This window comes from Mixophyes fleayi, chromosome 9 (genome assembly GCF_038048845.1).
Source record: "Mixophyes fleayi isolate aMixFle1 chromosome 9, aMixFle1.hap1, whole genome shotgun sequence".
In the NCBI taxonomy this organism is placed as follows: domain Eukaryota; kingdom Metazoa; phylum Chordata; class Amphibia; order Anura; family Limnodynastidae; genus Mixophyes; species Mixophyes fleayi.
Genome location: NC_134410.1, coordinates 100,530,579 through 100,543,512, shown reverse-complemented (window position 1 = coordinate 100,543,512; position 12,934 = coordinate 100,530,579). Strand labels below are relative to the sequence as shown.

At 40.3% G+C, this 12,934-nt stretch overlaps 2 protein-coding genes across 2 annotated transcripts in view; one reads left to right on the top strand and one right to left on the bottom strand.

Moving 5' to 3' along the window:
* Positions 1 to 5,718, top strand: part of LOC142101665 (kinesin-like protein KIF14) — a 92,805-nt gene extending 87,087 nt beyond the window's left edge. Inside the window, exons 27-30 of the mRNA XM_075186058.1 lie at positions 1,908 to 2,042; positions 3,469 to 3,549; positions 4,364 to 4,511; positions 5,088 to 5,718. Coding sequence (XP_075042159.1) covers positions 1,908 to 2,042; positions 3,469 to 3,549; positions 4,364 to 4,511; positions 5,088 to 5,491 — 768 coding nt within the window. The 3' untranslated portion in view covers positions 5,492 to 5,718. The remainder of the gene's footprint in view (positions 1 to 1,907; positions 2,043 to 3,468; positions 3,550 to 4,363; positions 4,512 to 5,087) is intronic.
* Positions 1 to 12,934, bottom strand: part of PSMB7 (proteasome 20S subunit beta 7) — a 979,390-nt gene that overhangs the window by 174,258 nt on the left and 792,198 nt on the right. The window lies entirely within an intron of this gene.

Genomic DNA, 12,934 nt, shown 5'->3' with positions numbered 1-12,934 from the left:
TGCGTCACGTATGTACTAGAAACAGATGTACTTTTAGAAATGACAATACCTCCGACATGCTTAAAACACTACTGAACAAAGAGTCGAATAGCTTGTGATAATTCATATTTTTTTTTGTAACTAGAGCAGGAATAAGTGTGGCACCATATGTCCAGTGATGTAGTAATGATCCACAACTAGTCGGTAAAGACACTCGGTAAAACACTTTAAAAGTAAAAGACCTGCGTGATAAAATAATGTATACCATCTCTGTATGGACACACTATAGGTCTCCGTACTGCCATAAACCGATCTAAAGCAGGACCCTCTATCATGACCCCTTCCACCTAGTACAAAGTACAGCCAATGTGACAAAGATGAAATTAAATGAAGTGTTTAAGATACATTTTATAATAGTAAATAATACTTATATATTCATTAACTTATAAACACTTAGGCATGTGGAAAGACACAGCGAAGTGTACATTAACCCCCAAAATCTATACGGTTATACTCAACTATATGAATTATTAATTTATCTTTTTAATGTTATGTAAATTCTTTTCACCTGCAACAGTTATGTCTGGGGGGGCTTATCTATCAATCAGTTTTACATTAAGCCCCCCGAAAATAGCCGCATTTTTAAGTGTAGTTGAAATATATTAATATGGGGACTGTTGTTTAGCACAATTTAACAAGTTCCAAAAATCACGCTGATGCGGGCATTAATCATTGAAGCTTATGGGGAGAGCATTGAGGTAGAGGGATCTTTGGATCAGTCACCGCATTTTACCGGCTCTCTTCTCTGGTTACTATTGCAAAGGTGGTCACTTTGCAATAGTGACCATGGAGGATACAAGAGGAAGGTCTTCACAGGAACAGCAGTTTTTTTGACTGTTCCAAAAGCATAACTTTAATAGTCACAATATTTAATTCCTTATCTTTGCAATAGGGAATGAAATTGATCGTGTTTAAATAATAAATATAACCCTGTGCCTCCTACTGAAGTCTTCCTGTGGTAACTACTGGCTTCATGTCTCCAGAACAAAGGCAATGACTCTGCCCTGCTTATTGACTTCAGTCAGAGGGGTCTATCACTAGTAGGCAGCGGTCTGCGGTAACTATCATTGTGTATCACCGTATAACGCGGTGATACATAATGTTGTGCCGCAGGTATTTATCAAAGGTTACCTGCCCTACCATAGGAGATGAAAATCCCTGTGTTATCCTGCCACATATCCAAGCCTGGTAAAGTGGACATGAACAAGGTTGCAAAATATTTAAAATGTCCACCTCTGGATGTCTGAATCCTCTGTTAATAAGCTAAAATGCACAAATTTAAGCATAGTCTTTGTATTAGAATCAGGACATTGAGGACCACTTGTGTGTTTTGACTTTTTTTGTTTTTATCCCCACCCAATATTTATTATACTCGGACTACTGTTTTGTTTTTCCCTTACAGACTTCTGTTGCATCTATATTCATTATTTGAGCACTACACGTGTGTATTGTAAAGGCAAAACAAGCATTAATTATAGTTTTATTGCACATGTATTTGATTCTCGCATTAATCCACTTAATATTCCAATATGGGACCAGTAAAGACGTTAAGCATTGACATTAACGTAAGGGTGATGCCATTAATGGGCATAATGGCACATGGATAGGTAGAACAAGGTGTTTAAAGGGATGCACAATGCTTTTACTGACCATTAGAATAATGTCTGGGAATCATGGAGATTATTTTCTTGTAGCAGCATAGAGTTATTTAAAATGCATCATTAATAAGGAGGGAGTAAAATGCCTTATCACAATAGTGATTGTAAACATTGAAGACAAATAAAATGCAATATCGTTATTAATGGATCTTAAATATGTGCTGCATTTTTCTATTTAAGAATTATGGGTCCATTTTGGTTTTTCACCAGTTCATCGCTCCCAACATAAAAGGGAGTTTTCTCCGGGAAACAGAAGATTCACTTATAGCACAAACTGATGTCCTTCTGGGCGAGGTGCAAAGTTTGGAGGGGCTGTACCAGAAAGCCTGGTTGGAGAGTCACAGGGTATTAAAGCCTGCTCTTGAGTTTATTCTTTCCTTTGTATCCATTATTGTGCTTTATATTCATTGGTCTAATAAGTGATCTTAAAATCATTAGAAATAAATGGAAACTTTCAAACTGGTTGTGAATCTTTAATGTCTACATATCATAATGTGCAGCTTATTAGCATGTGTAACTTTATTTTGTTTTGTTTCACATTTACTAGTCTTGGACACAACAGGCTTGATTCTTTAAGAAAAGTAAAGAAAGAAAATTAGTAACTTTGAACCTTGGCAAAACCATGTTACAATGCAAAGGGTACAAATGAATTATTTTGCACATAAAATACTGGCTGTTTTTTCATGTAGGACACAAATACTTGATAACTTTATTTCTACACTGACATTTAAAGCTGATCTAGGACATACCCTACCCCAATTATTAATCTGTCCTCACATTTTAAATCTAACTACCCCTCCAATGCAACATGGTTTTGCCAAGGTTCAAAGTTACTCAATTTTTTTGCTTTACTTTACTTAATGAATCAGTATATAGAACAACCTATTCACAAGTTCTACAGTTTTGCAGTTTTAGCACTATTCTCTCTTTTTAAATATTTTTTTTTAAAAAAATGGGGGTCCTGTTGTGAACACTTTTGTTAATGCTTTGTACATTTAGCATTCACAATTGTACATAAACTATTTTTTTTGCTGCTGTAATAGCTGTGAATTTGTCCAAATGGTTTTCCTCAACATACAGTCTTGAAAAAATTACCCCATATGATCTAAAATTTGTAAAATGAGAAAAACATTAAAAATTCTGTAGTGTTTGTGTGCATGTTATAATTTGCGTGATTTAAAGGACAATTTCACCATAGATATTCACCTGTCATACCACCACTTGCAGAGTAGTGTGAATCCCATGCTAGGTACCCCATAGAGCACAGACTGGAGTGAATTCTCCTTAACTAATGCTACTTTCTGGCTCTGCAAGGGAGAATTCAAATACAAACAGTGGATTAAGTTTCTAGCACTATGTTTATTTGACAGGGCACCTCTCCTCGGATGTCCCCTTAGTGGGGGACAAGCAGAAGTTACAGCACTTTTTAGGGCAAGTAATAAAAGAGTTTTGGGTGGAAATACCCTTTTCAATACTAGTTTTGAATTCTATTTACAAGCACCTCTTAGTCACATGCAAAGGGGGAGATTCAATCCTGTGCGATGTCTCTTGCAGACACATCAAGGCAAGGTTCAGTAAGGAATCCTAACTCACTTTTCCTTGCTCACCGTAGAGGTGCACCGAAACATGAACGGAGATTCCTAGTCGTAATAGATGGTTTGCTCAGCTGGACATCTTGGTGATGTCCGGTGGCACCTCTCTGAATTTAATCTGCCCCAAAATGTTACAAAATGACTAACCAAACTTGATGTACTAACTACTGTTTTGTTAGCTGGCAGAGGATGTACGGAAGTGTTTGCTCCCGCTTGGACAGTCTTTGCAGTGTTATCTTAACAAATGCAGAGAATTTTGGGTAAGTATCTATCTGGTATTTAAATGCAATTAGTGTTTATGGCTTCCACCTATTAAATATTGTGACTTATTTGTAACATGGTGCAAGCAGCCATTATATGCTTTAAAGCATAGCTGTAGCTCATGGAAACCCTGTTCACTATTTTATTGAATAAACCCCTTTTAAAGTGATTCAGGCCTGTTTTACACTTACACGTGTTCTATAGTAGTGGTTCACAACCTTTTATATTGTGACACACTTAATAAAATAGTGTGAGATATGTAGTGGAAAACAGGGCTGCTAACCATCCTCAACTACTTGCATCTGGAACTTACTCATTGGTAGCATCCTAGTTGCCTCTCTTCCATAGAGCATAAGTGAACTACAGTTGGCTGAAGTTCACTGGAGCTGAGGCAACTGGATTATAATCATTGACCGAGCTCCTATTGCAAGTGTGTCCTGATAAGCACCGCCCAATGGTCAAATGTGTATCAACAAAACACAAGAGGAAAATAAGTTGATTGAGTAACTGCACTCACCACAACTTGTGCTTTTTGCACAATGATGGTTTATGGTGTATTGTGGGTACAGGAGTTACAATTTGTTCTGGATAATTGGACTGTATTGAATGATGGGCCTGTACAGTGTACTGGGTATGAAAATTATGATACGGTTTTGTACTATTCCAATACTATATGTAGGAGACTGTAATACTCGTACCTTTGACATTTCTCTTCCCAAGTTAGACTTGAACCACCAGTATTGTGCTTACATCCTGCAGAGAAATAGCTCTGTTGAACGTTTACTGTACACCTTTTGTGACGCACCCTTTCAGATGCAATTCCAATCCATTAAAGGCCAAACGGCAAACTACACCCAGGATCTCTCTCTCCATGACTCTTACAGAAGGATCGCCTGCCACCTCGACTGCATTGTTATGGGCTGGAAGGACATCACAGTCAAAAGTGTGCAATATATGACAGGTATATTATATAAAATTGCCAATAAGAGAAGACCTTTTAGTAGAAACTAAAGAAACCAATATATTTAGCACCATATTGTATATGGGTTTGGCCCCTGAATTCTAGGAATATTTTGGAAAGTCACCCACCTGTAATTTGCTTTCAGCAAAATGAGAATGAAACTGGCTTGATGGGTTATTGGAGGTCCAGCTCCTTTATCTGAGAAGTTTTAAAATGAAAACCTTTTCGTAATTGGCACAGTATGTATACAGTGTGCTGCTGTCGGCTTGTAGCCTGATGTGGTCTTTGGGTCCCCAAAAAACCACAAACTATAGATATAAATTAGGTAAGTTTCTTGGTGGGCTCTCTGGGTTGATGGAGCAGGAGCTGTGGGTCACCCATTGCCCTGGCCCTAAGATGGACTTACCATCTGCCCCTATTATAATCTTCCACTGCTACCCAGTAATTAAGTAATAATTAGATGTAACATTTTGTATGAATAACTACAGGCCCTTTTTATTAAAGTATAATATGTGAGAATACACTATTGAAAAAAAAAAAGTGTGTATGTATATGTAACAATTTCTTGATTTACAGATGGAACTATGGATGGAGCTATGAAGCAAGATGTAGAGAGTTTTTTCAAAAGTGCTTCTCTGTCAGCCAAAGCGTTTTCCTCTCTGTGCAATGAGACTGCTGATCACCATCATACCTTTGACCTCTCGCCAGTGACAAAAGAGATTGAGGCAGCTGTCCCTGAACTGCATACTAATGCAAGAGATTTATTACGGCTAATTAAGGTGCTGGGAGATGTTAATTGTCTTAATTCCGGGATGTTCCTCTCATCCCACAATAAACCATTGCCTGGGGGTCCCAGGGCTGACCTGGACATCCACCTGTGGGGGAGAAGCAGGGACTCTGTCAGAGTGGCTATAGCTAAATGGAACTATGAAGCGCTTCTGAGGGAAACCAAGAGTTATGAAGGAAAAAGAACTCTATAGTTTGTCAAAATTGCTGGAGCTTTGATCACGATTTATGCTTCCTTCACATTTTGGTAGATTTGTCTGCACTTAGAACACTGAATAAAAGTACTTAAGGTGTGCACTTTAGTTGGTAATAAGTATCTTCTCCTAGAACCTATTTTATATTCAAATATACGTATTGGAGAGCAATAAACAAGAATGTTAAATAATATTTGATAATCTTTAAGCAGAATATACAAATAAACTTTAATGTGGTCAACTAATTGTTAGATTTGTACCCTTTATTTTGGGAAAGGGATTTTAACCAAAATGTAAAGTTAGTTCAGTATGACAGCAGTATGATGTGCTCTAAGGTCCTGATTAGCAAGACTTCCTTTTTAGGTATCGTTCTACCTCAATTTCTTTTCTCATTTGAATAAGAGAATTTATGCAACCCAAGACAGATACAGGCCCGAATTAAGGGGATGGAGGCCCCTGGGCTAAGGCCCCCATTCCCCGTAAGGCCCCCAATGTTAGCCGCCTGCCACCCCCTCGTGAGCCCCCCCCTGTTAGCCGTCCGCAATCCCCCAAGCGCTTACCTTCTCCTGTCACTGCTGTCCTTCCGCGGCACGCTGTAAGCTCCTTACTGAGGAGATCTCGTGACACTCTCACGAGATCTCCGTATGGAGATCACTGAGCGCTGCGGAAGGACAACAGTCTCAGCTCAGCAGCATTGAGCTCAGCAGCATTGATTGGGCCGGGGGAGCCCCCGCCCCGATCAATAATGCTGCTGAGTTCTGTCAAGGGTCCCCTGGATGCCCGAGGCCCCTGGGATGTAGCCAGGGCCAGATTAACCTGAGGTCTAACTGGGCTACAGCCCAGGGGCAGTCACTTTATCACGTTCACTTATCTATCACTACATTGTACTGGTCACATTTACATACTCACACCTCCAGGTACCAGCACACCTCAGTCTGTTCTTTGTCACACTTACACCCAAATATAGCTGGGAGTTATGCAGATCACCCTCTGTGTTGCTTATATCTCTTCATAGCAATAGAGGACTGAGGTCTATTTGAACATTTTAGAGCTGCAGCACCAAAGGTGATTGGCAGGCTATATTTTGGTGACATAATTAAAAACATATGTTTGGTTATAATCAGAAAACCAAAAAGGTTTGTGTCGCAAAGACTTGACTTTCAGATGAACATTTATTAGAAACCCATACAGGTCATACAGCCATTTGCCCTGCATAACGAGAAGTTGAAATGACCAAGAACTGGAACTCACTGGTAGCTTTAAATCTGCCCACACGGTGTGACGCCCTGCATTACACTGAAAACTGGATTAGTGAAAACTGATCATACATTACCCATAGTAAATATTTTGGTCACTTTTTGTTCAAATTCTTATGAACACATTTCGTGGCTGCAGTTCTTTCAAAGCAACTGAGTTTTGCGAATGGTGAAGATTGTGCTGGTAAAGAATTGCCTAAGCCCTCTTTCCCATAGAATGTTTTTTAATTTTTTTTTTTTAAGGTTTTTCATGTAAACTGGATCTGATAGAAGCGACTCTATTAGATCCAGGTTACACTGAATCATTTAACATTGTCAAAAGTGGACACCAAGTAAACATGCCATGTTCTATCCAAGAAAAAATAAAATATCTAATATTAAAATTGAAAAGGTTAAAAAAAAAAATACTTTTCCTTTTTATAGTCCTGTCAATCGTACAAATTTAAAATACCTTTTTATCGCTATATTCCGTAAAGTTGCTGATTACATCTTTAGGAAAATCTATGGGCTTGCACGAACAGTATAAGTTACTTTTTTCAAGATTATAATTTGTTTTTCCCCCTGCTAATTTCTTTAGGAGAAAAGCTTATGGGGAAATAAGTAGTGTATGTTCGCTTTTGGGTGAGAAAAAAAGGGACTGTCCTGGCAACCAGGACATATGGATGCCCTATAAATGCATAGTCCATTCTATTACTGTTTTACTAGATGACTCTCAGCACTATCCACCAATCAGATGGGTGTCAATGTGACTCTTTCCTGCATACCACTCAACGTTGTTCTTATGGTATATAAAAAGGAATAGTGAGCGCTTTCCAGGTAATGGTATGTTTAGATGCTGCTTCCTTAAGGTTACAACTACAAAAAGAAAAAAAAGGAAGCGCAAAAAGCAACAGTAGTAGAGCAAAAACGTTCACAGACCACACATGTATAGTGTAAATGATAAGTATATGTTTATAGCCCTTTTGGTGAACAGAAAAGACATCAAATAACTTGAGAATTTCAATAATAAGCTGCTGGGAACGGGTAGGACACTTATCCTAACACTGTCCCTAGGTCCTGTGATAATCCAGGGTAGGGTAGAGAGGTTCCATGTTGTAGGCTTCCAAGTAGATAGCGTCTCCCGATGGTGGAACGCAAACTGAAAATCTGTTGCGGCCAGGAAAAAAAAAAGAATTGAATGTGCAGAGAACAATCCTACGCGTTTCGTCCGCTGAAAAGACTTTTTCAAGGATGTCTTTGCTGTTGAAAATGGGGCTTTTTATATTCTCAATAGCCTTCTAATTAAAAACTCTGTTGAAAATGGGGCTATATATGGTAGTCTAGACAAATCTAGCAAATACACCCACAAGGGGCATTGACCCTGCGAGTATGCCTAGCAATTCCAAAGTACTAGAACTCCCTAAGACTCTTCCTACCCTACTAAAAACACCCTTGAATTGTCATGCAATATGCACATCCGAAGTACCTGCCATAAACCACAATGGTGAGCAGGGCCATCTCTCCCAAGTTCACATGAGTTGGGACAAATGCGTGCTCTGACAGTGGGACTTTTCTGCCATAATCGGACCGTTGGGTATGCCTTCCCTGTAATAGCTATAGAGGCAACTGGCAAGAGAAATTTTAACCCCCCTGTGTCATGAAACCTAATAGATTGGTGGAGAGAATGATGAGATTTGGAGACAGCGTGTCAAATTTGGTTAACATGCCAACAATTGGGGAGAGTTGTCAACCATGCAGCATAGCCTGAGCCTGATATCAATATTCTATACTATTGGGGCCTTACTACTTTTATTAGGCTTATTCTTATTGGGCAGCACGGTGGCGCTGGGATCATGAGTTCAATTCCCGACCATGGCCTTATCTGTGAGGAGTTTGTATGTTTTCCCCGTGTTTGTGTGGGTTTCCTCCGGGTGCTCCAGTTTCCTCCCACATTCCAAAAACATACTAGTAAGTTACTTAGCTGCTATCAAGCTGACCCTTGTCTCGCTGTACGTGTGTTAGGGAATGTAGACTGTAAGCTCCATTAGGGCAGGGAATGATGTGAGGAAGTTCTCTGTACAGCGCTGCAGAATTAATGGTGATATATAAATAGCTGATGATGATTCTGTGACCAGGGCTGTCAAGAAGGATTCGGGGCCCCCCTCCACACACAGCAGGGGAAGGGATGTGCGACGCTGCGCAGCGGCAGCACTGTTGAAAGGGGACATGGTCACATAGTGATGCAGCGTCGGACTGGCCCACAGGACTACAGGTAAAATAACCGGTAGGCCCGGCTACCTTACGGCCACACCCCCTTTTAGATGTGGGCGGAGCTTACCTGGAGGCCCGTTGTTCACACCAGGGTGCTCGCATTCCTCTCCGGCGTCCCCGCTGCTGCGGATGACTGGCTGTCACTGACAGCCAGTCATCTTTCACCTTTCACATGCGATCGCAACTGCGATCATGTGACCCTCCCACTAACCCTGTCAGCTGATGTTCCCGCGCCGCTGAAGGGAGAAGATCAGAGAGGCTGCATCAATCAACTTTTGGGTAAGTATACTTTAACCAGTTGTTTATATTGTTTGTGCTAAAAAATCATTTATGTATTACAGTTTTTTATCTTGATAACACTGGATTACAATGTTATTAGTATTGGTTTTGATATTAATTTAGCTTTGTTGATCATTACACACACCCAGTATTAGATACATATTACAGTCCAAATAGGTGCGTATGTTTGCATCCTTGTGTGTCCCACTTCCCCCCTGATTTGCGCCCATCCCATAAAACCCTGTAAATTTAAATTTTTTTGAGTACTGTGAGGATACTCTACCCCCTGGGAATAGTGGCAGCTTCACCCTCTTTTTATTTTTACCAGAAAGTACTAAGGTAGCGCTCATCGTAAAAAGTATATGGGGTCTCCCATTACATCTGTATATATATATATATATATATATATATATATATATATATATATAGTGTGTGAATTGAGAGGACTATTGCAGGCATAATATGATTCGGGGGCACTTGCGTGGTGTAACATTGTGGGCACTACCGTGTGGCATAGCATTGTTTTGGGGGCACTACTATGTGGCATAAGGGGACTGCCTATCTATACTAAACTATAGGGGGGCTGACTATACTAAACTAAACTAGTGAGGGGGGGCTGCACAGAGAACACTATAGGGAGGGGGTGATGGGACCTTTAATGCTGAGGTGGTTTGGGTCTTTAATTGAATGTGGGTGCTGTTGATTTAATGGCAGGGATGGTTGGCATTTCTAAATGTACCCATTATTTTTTCCAAATAGGGCCCTCAACATTCCTGGATCCAGACAAGCCGCAACTAAAGAAACCAGCAGCCACAGGTGGTAATAGTGACAACAACAGGTAGGACAGTCTGTCAAATGTTCTGAGTCTAGTGCAGGCTTGGCTAACTTGTGGTACTCCAGGTGTTGTGAAACTACAAGTCCCAGCATATCCTTACAGCAATAAGCTGCTATATATTGGCAAAGCATGCTGGGGCTTGTAGTTTCACTACACTAAGGTGCTAGCTGTCTTTTGTGGACTGACCACTCCCCCTCTAGTGTCTGGTTCCGCCTCTATGATGGCTGACCACACCCCCTTTGGTGGGCCCCTAGTGTTGCATTCCCCGGTGGGCCCTTCATGCCCCAGTCCGACACTGTAGTGATGGGGATGTGGCCAAAATGGGCTGTTGCTGCGCTTCTTTACACATGACATTATGGGGGGAATTCAGTTAGCTGCAATGTGTCTCTGGATCGTCCGTGAGACACTTTGCAGTAGAGCTAATGATGTGGCACATGGACCTTGTGCTTTGCAAATTGCTGGCAATTACAGCAGGAATCCTGACACAGCCTAAGTCCCCCCCAGATACAGCATAAGACCCCCCAAAACACAGCCCCATCCCCCCCCCCTGGTACATCCTATCTCTCCACCAGACACAACATAAGACCCCCCTGACACAGCCTAACCCCCCTCCCCCACAGATATAGCATAAGTCACTCCCAGACACAACATAAGACCTCCTGGCACAACATACTTACCTAAGCTGTGCTGTGTTAGAGATGAAGCTCCTCCTCCTTGCTCTGCCGCCTGCTGGGACAGTGTGTGATGATGTCACACACTGTCCGGAGACTGGGAGCTGCTGACAGCTGTCGACTCGTCCCCCTCCCCCATAGCCCCCACCCACCTCCCCAAAAAAAATTGCGGGAATCATTTAGAAAAAAATTGTTCCATCCCCACCCCCTTCTCGGCTCCCCTGTCTGTGACACCCCTGCTATGATAAGGATATAGGAGAGCTTGAAGGGGTTCAGAGGTGGGCAACCTAATAAAGGGAATGAAAGATTTAAATTCCCGAAAAGTTGAAAAACTAGGTTTGGCTAATTTATGAGTGTCCTAAGTAATATGTATAAATATACTCAAAGTCAATACAAAGATTTACAGAGGACAATTAAAAATGGAAGACTTTCACCATAAGCATAGGAAGGGATTCTTTACTGTAAGGGTGGTTAAGCTGTGGAAATCCTAACCACATGCGGTGGCAAATTCATTAACAGAATTTAAAGCTGCTTTGGATGCTTTTATTACTAAATTACTAAGTAATAAAAGCCAATTTAGCCTAATTTGGAGAGAAATGAAACCATTGTCACACTAAATGTGTTTAGCACCCATTATTATGTTTCTATATTTTAAAATTACATTTAAAATGACAATTTCTACTATACTTTTAGCTTTTAAAACAAAAAAAGTGTTTCCTTCTCTTTATAACGTCATGTCATTTGTTAAATTTGACAGCTTAAAAACTATGCTTCGTGCCAATTACCATGCCTAAAACAGCAGACCTCCATTTAAAGTGCTGTCGGACTTTGGAAAACCCCTGCTTTTCATGGACACATAATATATGTAACCTTTTAATAGTCCTACCATTCATTAGTGAATCACCGTCATCCAATTCCCACACAGATAGCCAGGAAAATGTGGTCCCTAAGTCAAGTAAATCAGATGTGTACTCTATTACATCTCCAACCACCCTCCCTAGCTGATTTCTTTTTTCCTCTCCCAAAGTGATGTGTATAATCTAAAGTCATTAACACTTCAAAAGCCCCAGTTGCTCATCTAACCAAAGAAACCATCATCATCCTTTTCCTTTGTATGCAGAAATGAGCCATTAACTAGTCAGACGTGAAAACTATGTACATTATAATATTGTGCTCAAAGCATTCCACAGGTAAAGCGCACAGGCAAGCCTTTGCATTGCACAAACACTAGTTCAGCAGTGTCATTTGTAGTGCATACTTTTTGTAATATGTGCTTATATATATACAAGTTAACCCGTGCATGATACTCATGCATTCTAGTCAAATCAAGCTACTTAAGGTGTTAAAAAGGTTCTTGTCATGCATTTGGGCCTAGCCCAGGCCTCCTCAGGGGAAGAGCGTTACTTCCCGACGCAAGCGCCCTTTTTTAACGTGCTTTTGTCCACATGTCACCACCTCATCATTTTTCTCCATCACCTGATCCTTTATCTTCATCGCCACATCCTTCATCAAGCTACTTAAGGTGTTAAAAACTCCCCACGGTCAACCCCGGCAACCACCAACCACTCCCAACTGTCACTTCTCCTTCAAGAAATATATAGGTCAGTGTATAACTCTGCCCAGCAGGTGGCGCTGCAGCTTGGTTTTTTTTTTTCACACATGCCGCTAGGCATTTATATAGTAGATTGTACATGCATCATTTTTTCAATATGTATAAAAAAAAATCGTGAAGGATAAAGGGGGTTTCCCCTGTTATAAGCACGTGAAAAAGCTAAAGAGAAGTATATTTAATGTACTTTGAATGTTCTTCTCATTTTTTTCTGTAATGTGCAAGTACCTAATGTTGTTTGTGTTTACTGCATGAAACTAAGACAATTGGGAACATATTCAATAAGTGTGTATGTTTCAATAGGTCACAAACGTGGAGCTGAACCCATTGCTTAAAGGTACATTTTATCATCGGCAGTGATAGAACATATCTGCAAATATAGATTCCATTAGAAGATTATATGTTGAACTTGGGAGTATTTACCCATCAGAGAAAGACAAAAACTTCTAGGACAATGTTAAAGAATATTAAAGAACCATGAACACATGTTTTCACAATTTTACCTGTACTTTTAAATATGTCAATACATCCAATAATTTTTTG